The sequence below is a fragment of the Rutilus rutilus genome, assembly GCF_951802725.1.
Source record: "Rutilus rutilus genome assembly, chromosome: 1".
In the NCBI taxonomy this organism is placed as follows: Eukaryota; Metazoa; Chordata; class Actinopteri; order Cypriniformes; family Leuciscidae; genus Rutilus; species Rutilus rutilus.
The window spans coordinates 42,006,836-42,029,843 of record NC_140209.1 but is presented as its reverse complement, the minus strand read 5'-3'; the positions used below and the strand labels follow the sequence as shown (position 1 = coordinate 42,029,843).

General features: G+C 37.8%; 2 protein-coding genes and 1 long non-coding RNA gene across 9 annotated transcripts; 2 read left to right on the top strand and 1 right to left on the bottom strand.

The window, feature by feature from the left end:
• Window positions 1-50: 50 nt before the first annotated feature.
• On the top strand, window positions 51-13,776 carry prr14 (proline rich 14). 3 transcript variants are annotated; one of them, XM_084408486.1, is made up of 9 exons: window positions 159-262; window positions 1,326-1,450; window positions 2,724-2,772; window positions 2,864-2,907; window positions 2,999-5,614; window positions 8,705-8,840; window positions 8,924-9,033; window positions 9,156-9,224; window positions 12,369-13,776. In XM_084408486.1, the coding sequence occupies exons 4-9, from the start codon at window positions 2,888-2,890 to the stop codon at window positions 12,691-12,693; spliced, it is 3,276 nt and encodes a 1,091-aa protein (XP_084264612.1). In that variant the 5' UTR covers window positions 159-262; window positions 1,326-1,450; window positions 2,724-2,772; window positions 2,864-2,887; the 3' UTR covers window positions 12,694-13,776. The 3 variants fall into 3 exon arrangements, with proteins under 3 accessions (XP_084264614.1, XP_084264613.1, XP_084264612.1); XM_084408487.1 differs by lacking the exon at window positions 2,724-2,772 and having other exon boundaries at window positions 111-262; XM_084408488.1 differs by lacking the exons at window positions 1,326-1,450; window positions 2,724-2,772 and having other exon boundaries at window positions 51-262.
• LOC311290219 lies at window positions 13,759-15,994 on the bottom strand. Its single transcript, XR_014627344.1, has 3 exons — window positions 15,631-15,994; window positions 14,731-14,930; window positions 13,759-14,341 (listed from the first exon to the last, which is right to left on the bottom strand). It is a non-coding gene; the product is annotated as an uncharacterized lncRNA (long non-coding RNA).
• A 2,151-nt stretch (window positions 15,995-18,145) lies between these two features.
• rusf1 (RUS family member 1) lies at window positions 18,146-22,404 on the top strand. Of its 5 annotated transcripts, none has more exons than XM_084408520.1 (15): window positions 18,146-18,209; window positions 18,469-18,624; window positions 18,712-18,789; window positions 19,833-19,947; window positions 20,021-20,066; window positions 20,142-20,174; window positions 20,274-20,379; window positions 20,484-20,585; window positions 20,747-20,817; window positions 20,901-21,085; window positions 21,189-21,246; window positions 21,348-21,412; window positions 21,543-21,683; window positions 21,769-21,834; window positions 21,954-22,404. In XM_084408520.1, the coding sequence occupies exons 1-15, from the start codon at window positions 18,207-18,209 to the stop codon at window positions 22,037-22,039; spliced, it is 1,311 nt and encodes a 436-aa protein (XP_084264646.1). In that variant the 5' UTR covers window positions 18,146-18,206; the 3' UTR covers window positions 22,040-22,404. The 5 variants fall into 5 exon arrangements, with proteins under 5 accessions (XP_084264646.1, XP_084264647.1, XP_084264649.1 ...); XM_084408521.1 differs by having other exon boundaries at window positions 18,163-18,214; XM_084408523.1 differs by having other exon boundaries at window positions 18,173-18,209; window positions 18,447-18,624.
• The last annotated feature ends 604 nt before the right edge of the window (window positions 22,405-23,008 follow it).

Below are 23,008 nucleotides of genomic sequence, written 5' to 3'. Positions count from 1 at the left end.
GTACGTTGACGCTACACATTTTTAATTGGCCACAATTTTAGAGTCTTCCCGAGGGGCGGGACATGTTTTACTACGCAAGATTGTGATTGGCTCATCGACTGACCGGGAACGCGCTCGCGTCGAATGATAGGTCTGAACCGTGAAGCGCAGTGGTGAAACTCGGGCGCCGTCCGGCGTGGAAATGTCACACATACATCGGTGTTTTAGAAACAACGCCTAAAGGAGATGTTATCACAGCACGTTTGTCCTCAAACGATTTTAGGTTAGTGTGCAGTTTATTTACATAATTAACATCTGTTTTTAGAGTACGAGCTGGTAAAATACTCTTTTAATGCACTGTATTTGACTGGTTTATGCGTAGATAGCAGCATAGCCCAGTTAGCCGCAATATACGTCGACGACATATACAAAAACCACACCAGTGTCTGAAAACTAATATTTCTAATAAAGCCGCTGCTGAGCAACATAACTCATGACCAATGAGGAGTTAATACAACGTTAGTTTAATCTTTTGTGTTTTGAGATTTCTATGTGGGAATCTGTTTGACTGCGGTTATTGTATATTATTCTGTTGAAGACAGTGAATATGCCTCCGATATGAAACTGCTGTTATTTGATATTTTCTCGGTACAATAGTGCTAAATGTCGAGTCGTTTAGCCGCACAGCATATTATATAATGAGACAATGTTATAATTGTGTAAAATAATATTTCTAAATGCATAACGTTACTAACTTTGGTCTCCGAACAAAATATTGGGGACCCCTAATAAGCTCCCTGTATTATTTTTTTTAGAAAAATGTCGCGCAAGCATTAGTAAACACGTTTACCTGACAGCAGAAATGTTTAATCAAATACAGACAATATTGTATTGTTACCGTACACATCATCAGTGTGTGATGATGACTAACTGAGGAGTTTCTGCTTTTATCTTCATTATATCTTTATTTTTTTAAGTGGATGCCAATAGCTCTTCTTTTTATTGTATTGTTACGCGCTTGTTGTGTTTGTTTGGTGTGAGGTGATTTGTTCTTTTACACATTACTGTGATGAAAATGAGAAATGTGACCCTGGCAACAAGCTGTTTTTTTCTTCTTCTTCTTCTTTAAAAAAATATATATATAGCTTTTAAAAAAGGTTTTGATCTTATTGTGACTTGTCCTTTGTTTTTATTTTAAGCTTTACTGATTAAAATGAAAGATACATGTGTACACCACACACAGTGTGGACTTAAAGGAATAGTTCAAAAGTTAGTCATCATTTACTCACCCTAAACTAAAATAGGAGTGAACCTAGCTAACCAACCAGTGACATGCTGTTCCACAGTTGTGATGATTTGGGAATAAGGTTGGCAAACAGAAAAAGTGGATTGCACTACGGGACCAGGAAAGAGACTCAAAGATGAGGCTCAGTCATCACAACCTCAACACTTGAGAGACGAAAACAGCATGGTAAAGTCATGTTTGTCATCCCTCAACTTTCACATTTCTCCTTTTTCATTGCAATGTTATTAGCGGATTGCTTCTTCCTGACGACTTCCAGACATAAGTCACAACTTAATGAATTCACACAAGCGGATACAAGTAATAGAGATGCAAAGGAGAATAGGTTGCTCACAGCATACAGTTTACAAAACCATCCGAGGCATTACTCATCATACTCATTAGGGCTGCACGATGTTGAAGAAAAGTGCGATATGCGATGACTCATTAAATAATGGGATATTCGATATGCGATACGATAATGCTTAAAGTGTATAAAATAAGCTAAAATTATCTTTAAAATATATTCAAAATTATATAACCTACATACGTGTTTCACATTGTTTTTGCTGCAGTGTTTTACAGTAGCATAAGAAGTGTTATTTTAACATCAGTGGGGTTTAGGGTTTCAGGTTATCCTACATTAGGTTTATTTAACAAGAGAAACTGAATAATCAAATGTAAAAATAAAACACTGCTTAGTTTTCACTGTATGAGTTAAATATATAGGCTACTGATTCTTATTAAAGCTACAAAAGTTATTCAGCCAAGAGCAGTGAGTGATTTTTCTCTTTGTCTTTTGTTCATGACCCCAGTTATTGCAAGCTGTTGGGATATGCATAATCGTGTTATATACATTTGCGATATTTTGATCATTTCGATATGTTACTGTTGTAAGAGTCACTATGGTGTCAAGGAGGGAAGACTGGCACAATGGAACTGACAGTGGCACACCTTTGTAAGATATTCAGAGAAAGAACAAAACAAAGTGTAGACAGTGAGGTGTGAAGCCAAAAGGGTCATTTTTTTAGGTTTTGCACTAATGAGTCATTTAGTTCTGCCACTGTCGACGCACTGGTTCTGTGAATCGCATGACTTAAGTTATGCTTGTTCTCTACATGGTTCTCTGCTTGTCATTTATGTTGTCTATGTCTAAGAACCTGTAACAACTAAATTAGTTTAAAATTACGCAAGAGTAAAAAGTAAACCCAGATATGAGCAATGTAAGATTAGTAATCTATATTCACATTTAATTAAAGTCAGTTAATTGTCAGATGCTATTTACTATTGTTTTTGTTCATATTGTGTCTGGTGGTGATGGAAGTAAAACTCCTGTTCATTTTCTCCATACTGATCAACCATGAGCTCAGAGATGTATGCTTTTGTTTTCCCCCCCAACTTTATTTGAAGAAAAATGTTTAATAGTTAAATTCTTGGTGAATAACTACACTTCCTATAGCAGCAACTCCGCTCCAGTGACGCTCTGCATGTCATGTGATTGAACAGTTACTGTAAGACAGTAGCTTTACAGTGTGTTTTATAATTAATTTTTATCTTATTTTTTTTATCTTAACCTACTTTCATTTTTTTTCTTGTTTTTAGACAAGCACCAGAGTTGAAGCCGAGATGGAGGAGCAATATTCAGAGTGAGTGTTACTGGGTCAGAAGGCCAATACGGATCTGTAACCTTTAGCCAGCAAACATGTTTTAAATATGTCTTTTGTCTCTTTATTTTAGAGATGAAAGCCACAAACCGGTATCACCCTGTGTGATCTCACAGTTAGAAGATGGCTGCCCTGCAAAGGAGCAAAGCCATGACCGGAAGCCAATGGAGAGGGATACCCCAGAGAGCCCTTCACCAATTAAACGATGGGAGATAGGTCCGCTTCTACAGTCATTCAGATCCAAGATGGCTAGCTTCACTGAGATCGTCATGAGCCCTGTTCGGCTTTTTAAGCCCAGTGACTCTCTGTCCTCAATTGTACATCCTGAACAGCATGAACCATTAATAACTGAGTCAAATGTTGAAAATTCAACACGGACAGAGGAGGGCGAGACAGATGATGATAAATGTAGAAATGGATTGTTTCCAAAAAGGCCTTATTCTGAAAAACTGCAGTGCCACACTGCTCCAAAACGCCACAGAGTTGCACAGAGACTGAGTTTTTGTACAATTTCAACAAGTAACAACCACAAACCAGTATTGGATCATATTCAGATGCACAACGAGGATGCACCAAATGAAGAAAATCAGATAGACTGTCCTTCAAGCCAGTCACAACAAGCCGTCCTTCAGGATGTGACTCAAGGTGCCAGTCCTTGTAAAGCATGCAGTCCTTTCTTCAGGACTAGACCACATCTGTCCACAGACAAACCTTTGAATTCTGTAAGTGCCATGCATGTGTCTAGTCAAGCAAATGTTCAAGCGGATGCCGTTGTTGTTCTGCGTCGGCTGTCAGGTGAGAGTCAGACCCCTAGCACTGACACAGCCTGTGGACGTAGTCGTAAGTCCTGCTTTTTAGAAGAGGGATCAAACTTGTTGATTCCAGAGTCAAACAGCAGCACAAACAAAACTTGCTTAAACAAGCCTGATCCTGGAGCATCCTTTTTTAGCACTTCCTCTAATTTTGACTTGATAGATAAAGACACAAGCACAGGTGGTTCGTTTGGCAACAAAGAATCCTATACACGGGTGGCCACCAGGAAAAGCCCTAGAAAGATACATCTGTCATGGACGGCTGAGTCCACCTCCAGTGAATTGGCCACTTTTGTGACAGGATCAAAGCCTTTGGATGTGGGGATAAAGGAATCACAATCTGGAAACGTTATGGAGTGGACACACCGCTCAGTTAAAGTATCAGACCCTCCAATGAGCACTACTGTCGGGGAAGTGAGGGCAAAGAGAAGCAGAGAAACTCCTCGGACAAGGAAAGACTTGCAGGCAAGGAGCAAATGTGACATGCCGAACGCTAAAGAGGAAAGACGTGTGAGGAATAAAAAGTTCAAAGACAATGGCATCACTCTGGAAATAAACCAGGAGGATGAAACCTTTATTCAGGTTAGGAAAAAGAAGAAAGGGGTTTCTATGACGCACTCGCACCTAGACTCAGATGTACCCATCTGTAGTAGTAATACAGCAGATGTTGAGATGACAAATTCTGTGGAGACCTCAGAAGAAATGGGACAGGACAAGACGATGAGAAGTCGGTTGAGAAAAAATGTAAAACATAGGATGTCACTGACCCCTAGCAATGAAGGTGATGCCACTGATGCAACATCCTCTCAAAACTGCACACAAAATGTCTCAATTAACAAGAGTGTGCACAGCAACGATATAAATATCATGAATGGTCAATCAGAATCTCCAGGATTTCAGCACCCTACGCAGAGCAGAGAGCCAGAGCAGACCATTGAAGCTCGAAAAACAAGACGGCATCTTAAAGGTTCAGGTAATGCTTTGCAGAAGAGAAACCTTCGTCCACCCAAGCATAAGTTTGAGGACTACAGGGTGACTTCAGTGGTTGATCCAGCAGGACCAAGTAAACCTTCAAAAATAACAGTAGTGCACCGCCAACAGTCTATTACTGTGTCTGAGGAGCAGGCGACATCTCTTTCTGGTCTTGCATCAAGAGAAGAAATAAAGGAACGTTTGTCACCGGATTCAACAGATCCAGTGCATTTAGAAAGAAAACTAAGCAGACCCATGAAGAATGTAAACCGGCCAAAAAGAAAAGGAGGCAAGGAGGAAGCAGAAGCCGTCCCAGTAGTGTCGTTGTCAGGTAGCGGCTCCAACCGCCTCCTGCGCAGCTACTCCTGCCCTGAAATCCCGTCCCTAGTGTCCAGTGACTGTCATTTACCCCGGTCCCACACGCATGACAACAGCACTACCTCACCCAGCAGAAAGAGCTCACCCACTCAACTTCCCATCCACTATCACTCTCCGTCCAAGCGCACTCGCCGACACACTGTCTGCAGTGTGGAGATTGAGCGAGAAATTGCCCCCTTGTGTCTTCGTAAAGAGGTGTACCCTGCTAGTCGGGGTGGCCCTTTGTGCCCCTCTTCCCCTTATTCCCCTTCCACCTCTCTCACAGCCCTTGCCTCATGTTTTTTGTCCAGTCCTTTAGCTTTCTTGTGTAAAAGCTCAAGCCAAGGGCGTAGTCATGCTAGTGATGTCAGCACTGGCAGCATTTCAGCTGCCTCAAGTTTTGTTGCATCATCATCATCATCATCATCATCGTCCTCCTTCAGTTCCCCCTTTACCACCCACACTTCCTGTCATGCTTTAACCGGCCTCTCCTCTGTTGTCACTCCCAGCCCTGAGACACCTTCTGCCTCTGTGTCATCACTCTGCAGGTAATTTATCAGATTCCCATCCACCCTATCCGAGTATACTCGCTTTTTTTTTACCCATTATGCTGCATGTACATTATTATATAATGTAGCATGTTGATGATTAGTGGTGCTCCGATCACACTCAGAGTGCTATTGGCCGATAATTGCTTCTTATGACTTAATCAGTGATCTCTCAATTTGTCGATCTCTTAAACCGATCTCATGCTGACGTCGCAAAAAGACACGTGCCTGCCGTGAGAGGTATGGCATTTATGACATGCTTGCAGTGGTGCCATCTCAATCTCTGTCTGCCGTGGGTAAAGTAATAGTAATGCTGATTACATGGCGATTAAATAACTCTTGACCAATCGACATTAACAGTAGCAGCTATTCAGTCGGAATACACCAGAAAAACGTATATTAGCAGCGTCCAACAAATTAAAAAGTCAGGAAATGTAAATAATTGTAAATAAAAAAACTGAATATTGCATATTTAGATATTATAATAAATTGGTGAATAAAACATAACTAATGAAATGACAATAAATATTACTAATTTACAAATCCCTGGGTTATACATCAATCTGGCATTAAACATTGAAGGCTCTTTTTCCTCAAAAGCCTATTTTTGTGTGTAAGCCTCTCTTTTAAAAATATTTACAATACCGTTCAAAAGTTTGAAGTCAATGTTTTTTTTTGTTTTTGAAAGAGGTCTTTCATGTTCACCAAGGCTGCATTTATTTAATAAAAAATACAGTAAGAATAGTACTACTGTGAAATATTATTACAATTTAAAATGACTGTTTTCTATTTTAATATATTATAAAATGTAACTTATTGCTCTGATGTAAAGCTGAATTTTCTGCATCATTCTTCAGAAATCATTATAATATGCTGATTTGCTGCTCAAGAAACATTTCTTATTGTGTTGAAAACAGATGTGATGCTTAATATTTTTGTGGAAACAGTTCATTTTTCCCCCCTAAATTCTTTGATAAATAAAAAATTTAAAAGGTTAAAACAATTGAAGTACAAAACATTATACTTTTAACATTATAAAAGTATTTACTGTCACTTTTGATCAACTTTATGCATCTTTGCTGAATGTAGTAATGTATTCGTGTTCTATAAATAATGCTTCATGGTAAAAAGAAGGCTTCAAATAAGACCCCATGATCAGTGATTGGCATCGGCCGATACTGCTTCCAGTGATCGGTAGCGTTGGGTCCGAGTCCACCTTTGTCGAGTCCGAGGCGAGTCACAACAACCTTAACAATCGAGTCCGAGTCCAAAGAGGGCCGAGTCGTACTTGAGTCCAAGTCCGGCCGAGTCCACAAAGAAATTGAAATTGAAATTGACCTTTCACAAAGACCCGCCCTTCTTAGTTACTGTTGCTTCGTCCGACAAGCCATTCCATTCTCACTCCACATGTTCTCACACAGTGAAAAATATATTGCGGAGCAAAGAGGACACTGACAGTGTGCCAACAGACAAGACAGAGCAGGCTACTTTTGGTATGAAATAAAGTCTCAGCTTTCAAATTATTATTTTTTTTTAATGAAATTCAAACAATAAATACTGTTTTGTGGTGCTTTATTGTGTAGGCCTGTCAATCAAATTCCGGCGAAAGGTCTCAACACTGAGCTCTTAAATTAATATTTTAAACCTTACAAAATCATTGCTATGTATAGTTACAGTCATACGTTTAGCTATTGTACATCTTCAGTCAGAATCTGCAAGGTAATGCTCAACGCAACACAATGCATTAAGAGCCAGGGGTAAACTTTTGAGCAAGATAATGCTGATGTTTACATTTTTCTTATTTTGTTTTACATGCTAATATCTTATTTAGCCTCTGAAGGGCAGGACTAAATTAATTAATGAATTTTTAAACAAAATAAGAACAATTTACACCAATGATCCAGTTCAAAAGTTGACACCCCCTGGCTCTTAACGGATGCTTCCTTCTTGAGCATCACTAAATGTTTGTAATAGTTGTGTATGAGTTCCTCTGTTGTCACCAGTGTGACAAGATGGATCTCACAATCATAGTCACTGCTAGTAAGGAGTCAAATATGCAGAAGATGTTGGAAAAGCAAAGAATGTGCAGGAGCTGGAGATTTTTTTTCTCATGAACAACCATTACAAAAAACAAAACAACAAAAAACAGTAGTGGATCATTCAGGTAATGACACACAATATTACAATCAAGCTTATGTAATGTGTCTTGTATTTTGTGTTTGTATTTTGTCTTGTGAACTAGGCTATTAAACATCTGTTATGTGAAAAAGTACTACTAAATAGAAACAATATTTTTATGATCCTTCTTATTAAAAAATAAATAAAAATAACATTTTGGAGATTCTGTAAGGTGTATGTAAACTCACGACTAAAGTGTAAATGTAACAAAAATCATAACATTATTAGACGGCAAAATGTTGCTATGGTTACCACGTTCTCATGTTGCAGATTCACTTCCTCATTTAAATGCAGTTATCACTCTTGAGTTGATAATTTACAGTGTCAATTATTAACGTAACCACTGGTCCTCTAGAAGCATGAAAAACAAAACTGATTAGATTGTCAGTAGCGCTCCCTTTAAGCCATCACTTACTTTCCGCGTTCTGCACTCTCCCTAAAACTCTCGTCTTAACACTGAAGTTGTCCGCACAGTGAATCTCTTATTTATATTGCGTCTAGACTTTGTTGTATGTGAGGGGATTTGTGAAAGGATAAAGCTTGTGCTGATTCTGAACATACATTTTGAGCGAATTCTCCACATGGTGACTCTAAAACGCCTATGATTTGCCACTGTGTTCATGCGCTTAAGATACATGTACTACATGTACTACTATTTAGACTCGGAAAATTTTTCAGAGTCTAAAATGTCCATCAAGTCCGAGTACAAATTCAGCAGAGTGCGTGACAAGTCCGAGTTAATTCAAAATTGGACTTGAGTCCGAGTTTGAGTACCCCAACTCTAGTGATCGGCCCCAAAAATCGTGATCGGAGCACCGTTATTGATGATCTCAGACATTTTCCCCTTAAGAAGCAAGACCTTTAAAAAAATGCATGTCAGTAGTTAAAATCCAACTTTTTCTTCCCTCAAAGTTCTTTGGAGGGAGACCATGGAGAGCTTCAGATGGAGTGTGAGGAGGCAATACATGAAGAAGAGAGATCCAACTTTGACCTTAAACTCTCTGCAGCCATCTCAGAGGAGAAAGCATTATCAGATTCTGAAATCAAGGTGTGAGTTTTCTCTTAACTTTGGTTTGTGGTTTAAAAATGTATCATTATTCTTAATCCTTTCTTCACTTTCTGTGTGAACAGATTGACATAAAGGATGGTCAAGGAGGAAAGGTGTCCTCTATTCGTATCCGCAAAAAGATTCCAAAGCCCCAGAATAATCTCACCCCTATGGGCCTTCCTAAGGTCATCAGGTGTGTATGCATAGAGAAGGTCATGGACTTATTTATCTGTTCTCTTTCTTCCTAGCTGAAGCTAACGTGTGTTTACATTTACCTCATCACAGCAAAGATGCATTTCTTTTTGTGTTTTACAGAATAAAGAAGAAGGATTTTAGCTTGGAGGAAATCTATACCAACAAAAACTTCAGCAAACCTCCTGATGGGTGAGACATTTTCCAAATGTGTTTTATTTTCTAGGTAGTTGAGCTTAATAACCCATTTATCGACTTAGTAGGTTCTCAAAGTTTTCTGGCCAGGCACCACATCTGATCAAATCAGACCATCCAAATACCGCCTGTATTTATCAATGATTGCACAGACCTCTTTGACTGCAACCTTAAGAACATTAGCCGCTTTCCAACCAAGTAGTTACAGGAACTTAGTTATAGGAACTGTCCACTTCTAAACAGTTCTATGAACTACTCTCCCCCAAACTCGGTTTTGCTGTTTGCGTTCGCACTGGTCAAGTGGCCATAGGAACTGGCAGGAGGGGTAAGGGAGTGACGCAAGCACGGCGACTTTTATTTTGACGGCGCTGAGAACGCCAGAGCAAACAATGCTCGCATTCTCTGTGTTCATTAGTTAGCGATCTGTCTAACAGTACTGTTTAATATGTTATTAGATAGAATTGTTATAGAAAGTACACAGTTTATGAAAAAAAAGTTATTAGCCTATGCCGTGTGGTTGATGTCCAGTGTTGCTAGCTGAGCAGAAATACATAATCATGTTTGACTTGGTCCCCTCAAAGTTGCGTTGGGTTTTCTCTTCAGCATAAAGGTTCAGAGGCCCATCTATCACTGTTTTCCATGTTTGTATCTAGTTTCTGGAGTAAATATATAGGCTATAATCTGTGTGTTTACCTATAACTGTTTTAAAAATGGCAGGTGCTGGTGTTTTGCGTGCGTTCGATCATCAGCGTACACTAACGTCACGGGTAGTTCCTATAGTGCTGGTTTAGACCCTACTCTGAAGTAGGAGCTAAATTAGTTCCTCCAAATGGAGTTCCTAGAACTAAAGTCGTTCCTTGTCGGCGTGTTCGCACCACAGGAACATACGGGTACTTTAGCGCAGTGGTTCCCAATTCCAGTCCTCGTGACCCACTGCTCTGCACATTTTGTAGGTCTCTCTTATCTGACACACTCAGTTCAGTTCATGGAGTCTCTCCTAATGAGCTGATGATCTGGTTCAGGTGTGTTAAATAAGGGAGACATACAAAATGTGCAGAGCAGTGGGTCACGAGGACTGGAATTGGGAACCACTGCTTTAGACAATAGTTCTAGGAACTGTGAAAAGGTTCCTCCGGTCGGAAAGCGGCTAATAACACTAGAACAGCAATGCAATTACAGTGTGTATGGCGAGAGGCCAATTCAAAACCATGAAAACTAAATTATGTTTTGAAATAATTTTTATGTAAAAACTTAAAACTTTTATGTAAAAACACCCATCAGACTGGTTGTATTTATTGATTTTTTTTTTTTTATTATCATTTATTTATTTGTCAACTCATTTTCAGGATTTCTAGTACTCGCAGGAGGGTTGACAGAATAGCCCCGTCAAAGAGTATAGAAGCCCAAGAGGCGAAACTCTGTTGTGTTATGGGTAACAGTCTGTAGATGGCGCTGCGGAGGCGAATCCGCCATTATGGACTGAAAGCTGCTGGAATCGTTAGCGCCAGTCAATGGCAAAATCCATTTTAGTATGTGTTAATAGTTCATCTGTGCACTGCTAGATTGCACATCTTTTTTGTACCTTTCCGCCTGTAATAGGACATTCATAGTTTTTTTTTTCTTGCCATTGAAACGTTCACTGTGTAAAATATTAACTTTAGAAATGTTCATTTATAAAAAAAAATTTCCAAATCATATATATGGTGATGTTTACTAATTTCAAAATCAACATTTGATTAAATATCTTATTACTTATATCTAATTACTGTGTATCTGCCTATAGACAAGCGAACATATATTATTTCATGAATTTCTGTTAGTCATATAACAAGGAAAATGCATAATAGAACATAAATATTGATAGATTAAAGTTTTGCAGTAATTTTATAATTGTATCTTTGCAAACCGTAAGTGGTAGGCTAATGAAGCCGATTCGGTGGGGATACCCTTACTAAAAAGTACTAAGGAATCTTATAGTATTTTGGGACAAAATAATGTTTTTTATTATTATTGTTTTCATATTTATAGTATTTTGGGACAAAATATTATAGTAATCTTATAGGAATACTATAGTAATTTGGGACATTTTACATAAGTACGATAAGACTACTATAGCAGCTTAAAAATATTATAGAGAGGCTATACAGAACATCACAGAAGTATGTTATGTTCTGTAATACCTCTATAATATCCTAGAGCCGCTATAGTATTTCTATAGTAGTCTTATAGTACTTCTATAGTAATATTTTGTCCCAAAATACTATTTTCCTAACCAACACATATACGTATATTTTCTGTCATTTAACGTCATTTAACGTCGGTCATCCTCATTAATGTATTTTAAATTGTTTTCATATTTAGATATGACGGCCAGAAAAAATTAAGCTATGTTAAGTTTTTGTTATTTTAAGTTTTTCAGTGCCATTGACTCCCTTTATTTTTCGGCGTTTTCCTTCAGTTTTCAGTCCATAATGGCGGCCGCGCCGTCAAGTCATGGGGGCAACTGTTGCTATGGGGCGTTCTATTGAGTTTCGCCTCTTGGGCTTCTATACTCTTTGGCCCCGTTTTAGTACCTTTTAGCTCAAAGTGTTCTTGTACTGCCAGAGAACATGGGCTAGTGCAGGTTTTCCCAAACTGGGGTTCATATGAACCCCTGAAGGAACTGCACTGAATTTGTGTGTTGATGAAAAGCTGTTTAAAAAAGCTATTAAATCATAACTTAAAATTGAAACAATAAAATAAAATAAAAAAGTCCCCCCCCCCTACAATATTTTTATTATTTAGCTGCATGTAATTTGACCCTTAATCAACATCAAATAACCAAGAACATGTGCATGTGTTGTTAAATTGAATAAAAACCTCAGGGGTTACTTCAAGTAAATATTTTAAATTAAAGAGATTCAGCTGTCGAACAGGTTTGGGAATCCCCGGTTTAGTGCATTATTTTTTATTATTCCATAGTTGTATTTCATATCACATTTTGACAACCACTTACTTAATGTCAATCATCTACAGCCTTAAATACGAATGGCTAAAATAAATAATTTCATGTAGCATATTAGGACTTGAATTACGTTTTGAGATTTTATTCTTTCACTTTTAACATCTGGTCAATGAAGCTACTATTGCAAACTCTTTCAGACGTTTGGAAACCATATTTGAGGTGCCTCTTAACCGGCGAGATGGCTCTCAGGCTGTCGTGGGACAAAAAAAGGTGAAGCGCTTTTTCGAATTCCCCGAACTGGGTGTTACCAGGAAGCCCAAGAAGCCTCTGGTGGGTGTAATGGCGGGGGGTGGAGCCCAGAGGAAGGCAGGAGGGAACTCTGGGATCTCTAGAACCAGACGAGGTGTCGGGGGCTCTTCCAAAGTGGAGGATGGCCTCACCTTGCAGGAACTGGAGTCACTCCTTTGCTCTAAGCTTGAGGAGCTGGACACCTGGATGGCACTTCAGCAGATAGCGGGCTGAAGCAGAGGTCTTGTTTGATCTGTACCAAACAATGAGCTTTGCGTGTAGAAATTTACTGTAAATTCATTAAAGCCACAAATGGATTCGCAAAGCTGTAAAATCTGTTTTTGATCACTAGCGTACTGTAAAGATCTTACAAATACATCACATTCTTTATATATTTTGCTAGGTATTTTGTAAATTGGTCTGATAAACAAGAAACACCCTTCAAGGAGTTACTGTGCTTGATGTTTTTTTGTAAATGTTCAAAGAAAGTGCACTTGTTTACATTAATCTGTGGCATACATATATATATAATTCCTGTTTGCCTCATCTCTGTATCAAAAAGTGTTTTAAAGTAAGAGTTGCCAGATCACTCATAAACAATTCCTCTCTCCGTATCTTCCACATTTAAAACATTTAAACATTGGTTTCATTGGTGCATTGGTTCAGTTGAATGCCTTATTAATACACTCTCAGTATGGCCTGTGTGTGTTTTGTTATAAAGGAGACAGCACAAAGGCTTTTATAAAGTTGTAGCGGCAGCATTAAATACAGTGAGTTACCAGCAGGACAAAAGTTGCATTGTTCAGTTTTAAATTATGCTTTTTGCTTCTCATAGACGCATTAAGGATTTAAAGGGTTCAATGCATTCTATGCCTTTACTCAGGTACTCTGAATGTTGTCCATTCACTTAATTTACACTTTTGTTCCTCTTTGATGTAGTGACTTATAATGGTGTTTGAACATGTTGAATGGTTTGTGTGTAAAATTGTTTGATATGTAAAGGTGTATTTGGGTTCTGTATTTCTAACAAAATACAATTGAGCTGTGTTTTGTATATTAGTGCCCCGCTCCCCTAGTTGTTTTGTATAGAACAGGTGTATTTTGACTGTTACACATTTTATTACAAATCCTGTATGACATGCAATGTACAAAACATCAAAAGCACAACATATTGAAATTACTTATTTAAAAGAACAGAAAGTTGTAACCGCAATATCTCAAACATTTGACTGCCATGCTCTCTGTGAGTGTCTCAATGTTTAATGTCCAATTTTCATTAAGACCCTAAATAAAAAAACAGCTTGTTGAAATGTAAAAGTAGTGTTGGTCAGGATAGTGTGTGTGTGTGTGTGTGTGTGTCTCCATCTGCTGCATGTAACAAATTCCTGAAAGTTTCTGTACCATTTTTGAACTGCATTCAAAAATTGCATTGGTTTAATTGCTACTAAAAGCATACATATTTAAAATGTTTAGCAACGGTTGAGTTGTTGAATTCTGTTTTAAATACCAGGTAACAAGTTTTGGACTTTTGATCCAGACTAATGGCGAGCACCATCCAAAACCCACAAATACATTTAAATAATGACCAGTTTCTTGTTATCAGGTAAACTTTTTGGACTGTCTAGATGCACAGTCCAATGTGAACTATAAGACACTGTTTCTGCACTCTTACAGTTCATGTATCTGTAGAAGAGCTTCTGCGGTGTCAATCTATGAAGGTTACAATATAGGACAGAAATACAATCAGTAATGGAAAGATGACAATTAAAACCACCCAGGCCACAATGGACCCAATTCCCCATCTACAAGCTTTTTTGGAGTATCGCTCAACCTTTTCCCGTGTTTCCTGACAATCGTGATGTCTTTTTCTTGTCTCTCGAGCCTTGAAAAAATGAAGAAAGAAGGTGTCAGATTTCCAGGTATTTTTTAGATTCTTGGGTTGTATTTCATCACTGACTACAGGTCTCAAGTTTCATGGTTTTTGTTTTTGTCTCCTCTTTGCCAACAGTATCTATGCCGTTGGCAACAGATTTCAGCCAAGCGTCTTTTTACAGACACTTACCAATGAAATAGGATTGTCTTAAGAAATTACTTAAGAAAGCCATTTGAATCATTTATTTATTTTCTAATCTTTCTCTCAGACTTGCATGGGTGGGTTACTAAATATAGTTATAAGTTCAATTTTGCATAGAGATTAGTGATGCTTATTACAATGTTAGTGCTGTAATACAACGGTACATCAATGACATTTCAATAATACTGTATTATTACCTTGACAGAGTACATGAGGGACACAATTCCACAGCAGGAAAGGCCACATATGATACTGCATATGGCTAATTTCCGGTGGTCTGTGTCCTTACAGATGCCGTGTAGACCATGACTGGTGACACCGTGCGGGTCAGCCTTCGGCTCAGGCTGTTCAAGTAAAGTTTCAACCTTCACTCCTGTTAGTTCGTTCGCACTCATCTCTGTTTGGAGTTACAAATTACAAAGTATAAACATAGGGAAGTCAGCATGGAAGTAATATTTTGATGAGTTTGTAGTGTACTACTTTATACTATAATATAAACACAGTGTAGTGCAGATGGCTAAGCTTAAAAGCTTACGTGGGAATTAATGAGAAGCAGTGATTTAAAACTAGATGAACAGGTTCTTGACACTGTTTTTTTGCTTTTTAGTTTTAATAAGGGATGATTTAAAATGTATATATTAATAATACCTATTTATAAAAGTCAGATAACCAGAGTGAGAGGAAGAATAAATGTATATTATTAGAAGAATCCTCTCAAAGCATTTAAGTTTTTATGATCTCTTATTGTTGTCCTGGAGCTTGAAAAACAGGTATGGACAGATATAGTCATGGTATGACAGAAACTGGCATTGTGTGTTAGTACTGTAAGATAGTGATGACGGATCTCACGGCTAGTTGTGGTTACGAGCCTAACAAGGGTTATTTGGCAATCGCTGTTGTTTAATATTTTGATGGTATGACAAGCCATTTCTTTAACTCTCTCAAAGTCTCTGAATGACCAAATGCATGGACTGAATAGCCATGAATCTTAGCAATGTAAAATCTGCATCCAGAAAAATGATCATCTTTGAAGAAAGCAGCAAATGAAAAGCATGCCAGTTGAAACAGTTACTGAAACTAAAGCTCCCAGTACTTACAGACTCGCCCAGGCTTGATCTTGAGGGAAGAAGGGTCTAAAATTCCTCAGGTCGACCAGAGATCCAAAGGTATTTAATAACCAACTCTGGTGTCTTTGCTTTGAAAAATATGTCTGTGACTAATGCTTTTCTAATTATTCTTTCAGCTGATGTAGAAGTTCAAGTGTCCTGTGACAAAACTGTCACATGTCGTTGTCAACTTGATTCTAGATGACTTCCCATCCAAACTTCCTCTTATTGTCAGTTATACGTGATAAGTATTTAGGACAGCTTCTTTAGCTCCAGTTTAGATCTCCGAGGAGGCAGGCAGAGTGTGAGAGAAACGCTTTGAACCTAGTACAACAGAATGAAACACCACACCTCCTTTTTTTTTCCTTCAGTGTTTCCTCCCACACTGCTTGGAATACTACTTCCCCTCACATTCTTAAAGTCTTGCGTTTATCAGTCTGTTTACCACACCTTGTTTCCCCTGTGAATCATGAGTAGCTCCTGCAGACTTTGTAACAGAGAAGCTCTGACTTCATGACACACTGTTACTCATTCTCTCTCACCTTTTCTTTCTCTTTCTTTTTACACAGTCTGACAAGATTCAAGTTCCTGACATGTAAGCTGAGTTCCATGTATTCTGCATCATATCTCCTGAATGATTTACAGCCCGTCATGTTTCATGATCAATCTTTGACAGATGGTAATGTTTCTAAACTTCTTCCTTTTGCAAAAACATCAGGCATGGTTTTTTTTTTTTTAATAGACAGGACTTTTTTAATAGATTTTAAGTCTGCATATTTCAGATGCCATGTTCAAGACCAGGCATGCATACCACTTGATACATCAACTCATTCCATGTATGTATATGAAGAAATGATATGAAGATACTCATCTCACTTTTAAAGATTTGAGTACAAATATTTATACCTGATAAAACATTTTAGAGCTTGGCATATCTAGAAACATGTACACTAACGTTCAAAAGTTTTTTTTTTTTTTTAATGTTTTTAAAAGAAGTCTCTTATGCTCACCAATGCTGCTATTTGATCCAAAATACAGCAAAAACAGTAATGTTGTGAAATATGTTTAGAATAACTGTCTTCTATTTGAATATATTTTAAAATGTCATTTATTCCTGTGGTGGCAAAGCTGAATATCCAGCATACGGTATAAAAGTTTAGGGTTAGTACAATTTTTTTTCGTTTTAAAGAAATGAAAGAATTAATAGACTACTTTTATTCAGCAAGGATGCATTGAATTGATCAAAAGTGACTGTAAAGACATTAATAATGTTACAAAAGATTTCTATTTCAGATAAATGAGTGTATGTTCTTTTAAACTTTCTTTTCATCAAATAATCCTGAACAAAAATTGTACATAACTGTTGTAAGAGCCAATTAGCGCTCTTATAGGAATCAATCTTTGGTTCCTTAGATGTTACCCGGAAGCACAAACAGTTTTTGACCACATCCACATCCACATCCACCTACGCACACACCATATTATACCAGTACAAAGTGTAATGAAGTTTGTCTGGAAACCAATGGCGATGGATGGAAATAAACTGAACCCATGGTTTTAACTGCAAATACGACTTGGACTTTCATTCATCAAATAAGGTAAAAGTGCGTCAAATACTTCACCCCCGGGATAACAGCTCAGGGGCTTAAAGCTTGGGCTTGGCCTCTACAACTGTTTTTCAACTTTGTTAGTAAGAAAGTGTTTCTTGAGCTTCAAATCAGCATATTAAAATGATTTCTGAGGGATCATGTGACACTGAAGACTGGCGTAATGATGCTGAAAATACAGCTTTGCATCACAAGAATAAATTACATTTTAAAATATATTCAAATAGAAATTAGTTAAATTGTAATAATATTTATGTAATAATATTTTCATTTCATTTCAAGTCACATATCCTGGATTGTCAAGACACTGGAATCCTGGTTGAAGGAATTTAAAACAATAAAATCTTTTTTGTTGTTGTTTTTGCATATTTTAATACTTGTTTCGTCTTATTTTAAAGCCATCCTGGGGTCCACTCAGAGGTTTACTGATTACCGCCCCCCTGGTTGATAACCACTGTTTTAAAAAATTGTTTTGAACTGTAATAAAAGTAGCAGTAATAAATAGTAAAATTGCCTCTTAATTAGAAATATCCAAAACAGATTCTCTGATGCTTCAATATTTTTCAGTGCAAGTCTATGTCAATGCTGGCCTGACCTGTTGTTCTGTAATGGTCTCTATCAAACACACACTAACACTGGCTCTGTTCTGCTGTGTGTGTGAAGGTCGGCTGTTCTGGGTTGAGCTGACACATTAACAAAGAGACAGACACTGAGGTCAGACAGCTTGAAAACAAACACTTATTTCCCCCCTCTTGTTTTCCTTGTTAAGTTAATTAAAAGAAAGAGAGAGAGAAAAAAAATGCAATTTACATCTGCACAAATTTATACAGAACAATACATTAATTTACAAACAAAATAAAATAAAATTTGATGTACGCCTATGTGAGATTCCACGAGCCAATCAGAAGCCGCGACATGCTCGTGACGTGGTGATACAATCTAAACACGGAAGAGTGATACATGGTGAGGTGCGCGATTCTGAATCGCAAGAAGTTCTTGTTATTGCAATTTTAGTCCTTAGCATTTTAAACTGCTCTGCGTGCTAACATATAGAAAGCACCATTGTATTCAACCATATAACTTGTTAAATGATGTGCATGAGCTGCAATGTGTGAGACTGTGGTAACAGCTGAGTGTGAAAATTCAAAGTAAAAGTCTTGTTTTTTTATTTCACTTAGTAGCTCGATTGTTTCTAAATAGACTCGTGCTAACTGATGTGCAGATGGCAGAGATGGAGGACTGTGAAGGAGTGATTGCGACAGAGCGTTATGGCTCACAGGAGTCTTGGAAATACCTGTTGAAGGATAGGAGGATGAAGAGACAGAAGGATGCAATGGACGGCAGACTTTCGGGAAATTCAATCTCTGGCGTGTTTAAAGTGCGTGACTGGTTCAGAAAAGCATTAAAGTCTTTCAGAGCCTATGAAAAAAACTGAGACGTCACTAACTGATCTCTCCTCTCCCAGAGTGTTTTCCTGCCACAGGGATATCCTGAGAGTGTCAGTGAGGATTACTTACAGTATCAGCTCTGGGACACTGTGCAGGTACATGTCACATGGATTTTTTTTTCCCCATTAGGCAAACATCTAATCATACCATCGTTGTTCAGTATCAATCCTTAAAGAGTCCCTGTGGTGATAACGAAGTATTTAATGTTGTTTATATGTCTATATCGTGTTTTTAAGATGCTTTAAGACAAACCATGTGCAAAGTCATCAGTCAACACTATTGCTGAGCATTTTCTCCTTAAAATTGCGGTGAAAAAAGACGCGGTTTGAAATCGTGGGTGTTTCTTACGTCACAAACTACCTTGTAACCAATCCGGTCACGATTCACGAGGGGGGCGGGTTTTGCATATCATTAACTGCTGCGGAGCACTGACGTTTCAAGAGAAGCCAGGGTATCCTGGCTTATTTTTCTGTTGATATGAAAAATCGGATACATTGAGCAATATAGCGGAGGATACTATACCTATATAATGTTTATTACGATGTTATGATGAACTATATTCCTTTCTCCACTGACGTTCTGAGTTGTTCAAAGTGTTTGTAAGGATGCTGATGTTTAGAAGGTAACTGTCTGACTATGAGATGGTAAACGGGAACATGGTTTGTGTAAAATAGCAACACATTATTAGCGGTTTGATAACGTAGTCAAGCAAAAGGACTATTACCATTATGTGTTTGACGTTGTAGAGAGCGATACATAAAACCCATTACCATTCTGATACATTGAAGTATATAGACGAGCCTGTATAATTCACTCTTCCACTTCTGAATCAGTTTCTGGTTCAAACATATATGGCTGAATGGAACCAGTATTTCCAATTGCCATTGTGCAGCGTTTACTAACCAAGTGGATCAGGTATTCTGAGCTGTTATAAGTGAGTGGAGGCGGGGCCAATTAGCATATTCATAGATCCACGTATACTAAATGATGCAAGGGTGTAGAGTTACATTCAAGCTACTTGAAGGCATGACTAAAAAACTTTCACAAAAAACAAAACAATAAAACATTTAAATGTGTAATCTTATATAAAATATATTCACACACACTAGCATCATAGCACTGTCTTTTATTTTCCAAGGCATTTTCCAGCTCTCTGTCTGGTACACTCGCTACTCAGGCTTCACTGAGGGGTGTTGGGGTTGGAAATCAAGAAGCAACGGTTGCAGCAGCTACAATGACGTGGCTGCTTAGGGGTATGTGCATGAAGTACTGATGTTTATTTCTCGAATGCTTACTTTTCTGACCATTTTCTCTCTCATTGTTCAGATGGAACAGGGATGCTGGGAAGAATACTTTTTGCCTGGCTCAAAGGGTAATATTTCGCCAGACATTTCAGATTGTAAATATGTTTTGGTTTATAGTATTTAATTGTTACCCTGTGTTTCAGGAACAAGTTAGATTCTGAAGCCAAAAAATGGAGGTACAATATACTAGGGACTTTTAAAGTTTTAGTTTGAATAACCGTTTTATTGTAATACTTTTCTTAAACGTTTTCAACATCATAAATATGCCTTTTCAGGCTCTTCGCTGACATTCTTAATGACGTGGCAATGTTCATGGAAATTGCAGCCCCTCATTTCCCTCCTTTTTTTATTCTAATCGTCTGCATTGCTGGTATATTTAAGGTAAAATATTAACAGTATCCTGCTCTAAATGTTAACATGACTGTTCCTAAATCATCATTTGATAATGAATATCTAGGGTTATTCTTCTATTCCTGTCATTCCAGTCCATTGTAGGAGTTGCTGGTGGAGCAACAAGAGCTGCATTAACTGTCCATCAAGCTCGCAGAAACAACATGGCTGATATCTCTGCTAAAGATGGGAGCCAGGTTATTACTCAATTTCTCTCATATGCTAAATATTTATTTGCTAATTTCTCTCTTGATTTTCCCAGCAAATTTCCCTCTTAGTGTGGGAAATTTATGTCATTATATGTGTCAGTGGTGTCATGTATCAGTGTATCATTTCTCTGCCTTTCTTTCCTGATAAGGAAACCCTGGTGAACCTGGCAGGACTGCTAGTCAGCCTGGCGCTCATCCCACTTGTAACAGATAACCCATTGTGAGTAACACCCCTGGTATGTAAGCCACGCTGTAAATTAAGTGTGTGCCAGATACTATACTGATTTGTGCTCTTTCATGCAGGTTGACATTCATGCTGTTCTTCCTATTCACTGTTCTCCACCTGTTTGCCAATTACAAAGCTGTTCGTTCGGTTGTAATGGAAACCCTTAACGAGGCTCGCTTGTCCATAGTCCTCCATCGGTACCTGCTGAATGGTCAAGTGCTCAGTCCAGTGGAGGCCAATCAAAGGGAGCCTGTGTTCCTGTGTATGGCCATAAAACCTAATCACCTTTTCTTGTTCTTTTAAGGATTAAAATGATTTGGGTCAATCATTACACATCTAATCAACAAAATGCTCTCTTTTTGCAGCACTTGGAAGGACAGTTCCCATCAAGATGGGTGTGAGGCTTGGAGACATTGTTCAAGAGTGCGTTCATCTGCTTTTAAACCCAGTTTTATATTCATTCACTGAATTAAAAAGAATATATATTTTATTGTTGTGAAAACACTAGTCTTTATGACTTAAAGGCCAGGAGAACTGCAGCTGGCGTTGAAGAACAACAGCAAACCGTATCTCATTGGAATCAAAAATGGTACAAAAAAACTCCCCAATTATGCTATACAAGTAGAGGTAGACATAATAACATGGTCTAAAATGAGTCAATTTATGCTTAACTGTTTCTCAGGCAATGACAGATTTATGGGATGTGTTTTTCTTGCCAGCTACCGTCTGTGTTTGTCTGGGAAGTGATGCGTCTGTGCATGATGAAATAATGGCAGCATGTCAGGCCTTGTGTCTCCGTAATGTGCTGCACAATGATTCCTCTCTGGGTGGTGCGCTCAAACAGCTCGCAAACACTAAGGGTGAGCGCTTGTTCAATCGTGATCTGTTTCTGAATAGCGCTTGCTGATTATAGCCTCTTTTCTGACACTGGGTTTTATTTTCCAGACCCATGGGAGTTAGTGTCGCAGAGTCATAAGATGATTGATCAAATTTTCTACACATTTCTAAAAGGTAAAGAGTAATGCAGGTTGTAACAAAAAAGAAACGTTTTATTTGCATTCAGAGACAGAATGTTATGGGAAATGTCTTTTGAAATTCGTAATCGTCTGTTCTGCTTCTCTCTCTGTCAGAACTGGATCAAGCGAAGTGGCAGACAGACCGGACACTATTGGACTGGAACGAGTGGCGTGTGGAATGGAGGAAAAAGAGAAGCTGAGGCAAATTGTTAAAAAAAAGTTGTTTATTTCCAATGAAATTCACTTTGAAACAGCTGTCAGTGTTTAATACTTGCCAGAGCTCAGCTACAGAAAAGAAAGATTAGATCAGTGTCTTAGATATTATACTGTAAAAATGAAAACAATGAGAACAACAGGGTTGCAGCAGCGATCATGTATTCCTAAATGGCCAACAACGAGGCCTCACCAACCCGTGGGGGAAAACAAAACCACATGTAAGAAATTTCAAACAGTTATTGTAAAGAAAAAAACCCTACAAGTTTACACTTCTGTTTGTCTGTTTTTCTTTGAAAGTAACACTTGTATTCAGCAAAGATGCATTAAACTGATGAAATATGACAGTAAAGACTTTTTTTTTCTTTTTCTGTTCATCAAAGAATCCTGAAAACGTTTATCACAGAGCCCACAAAAATTTTGTTTTCAGCATTGAAGACAATAATAAATGTTTCTTGAGCAGCAAATCATCATATCATGCTTTCTGAAGGATCATGTGACACTGAAGACTGGAGTAATGATGCTGAAAATTAAGCTTTGCCATTACAGGAATAAATCACATTTTTAAATATATTCAAATAGAAAACAGTTATTTTGAGATTGTAATAATATTTGCACAATATTAGTTTTTACTTTGTTTTGATCAAATAAATACTTGGTGAGAATAAGACACTTCTTTCAAACAACATAAAAAAAATCAAGAACAAGAATCCAGTGTTCCGCACTTTAAACGTTTTGAGTTTTACCACATATCTATTTGTCCTTTGTTGGTTTTGTTCATTATAAATGTATCATATTTTAGCCACTGATAATGATTTGGTATTTATATCAATTCAGTCTGATGCAAACAGTTGGCAATCCATCATATTAATGTGGGTGAAATCAATCATATTGGTGTAATTGTGGCTGGGGGGGGGATCACATTATGAAATAAATGTTTTTCTCCAAAACACGTT

Coding starts and splice junctions, on each gene's coding strand:
- prr14 (XM_084408487.1), top strand. Junction 5,615..8,704: donor TCTGTGTCATCACTCTGCAG/GTAATTTATCAG, acceptor CTTCCCTCAAAG/TTCTTTGGAGGGAGACCATG. Junction 8,841..8,923: donor TATCAGATTCTGAAATCAAG/GTGTGAGTTTTC, acceptor CTGTGTGAACAG/ATTGACATAAAGGATGGTCA.
- rusf1 (XM_084408520.1), top strand. Junction 19,948..20,020: donor AATGACGTGGCTGCTTAGGG/GTATGTGCATGA, acceptor CTCATTGTTCAG/ATGGAACAGGGATGCTGGGA. Junction 20,175..20,273: donor TCTGAAGCCAAAAAATGGAG/GTACAATATACT, acceptor ATGCCTTTTCAG/GCTCTTCGCTGACATTCTTA.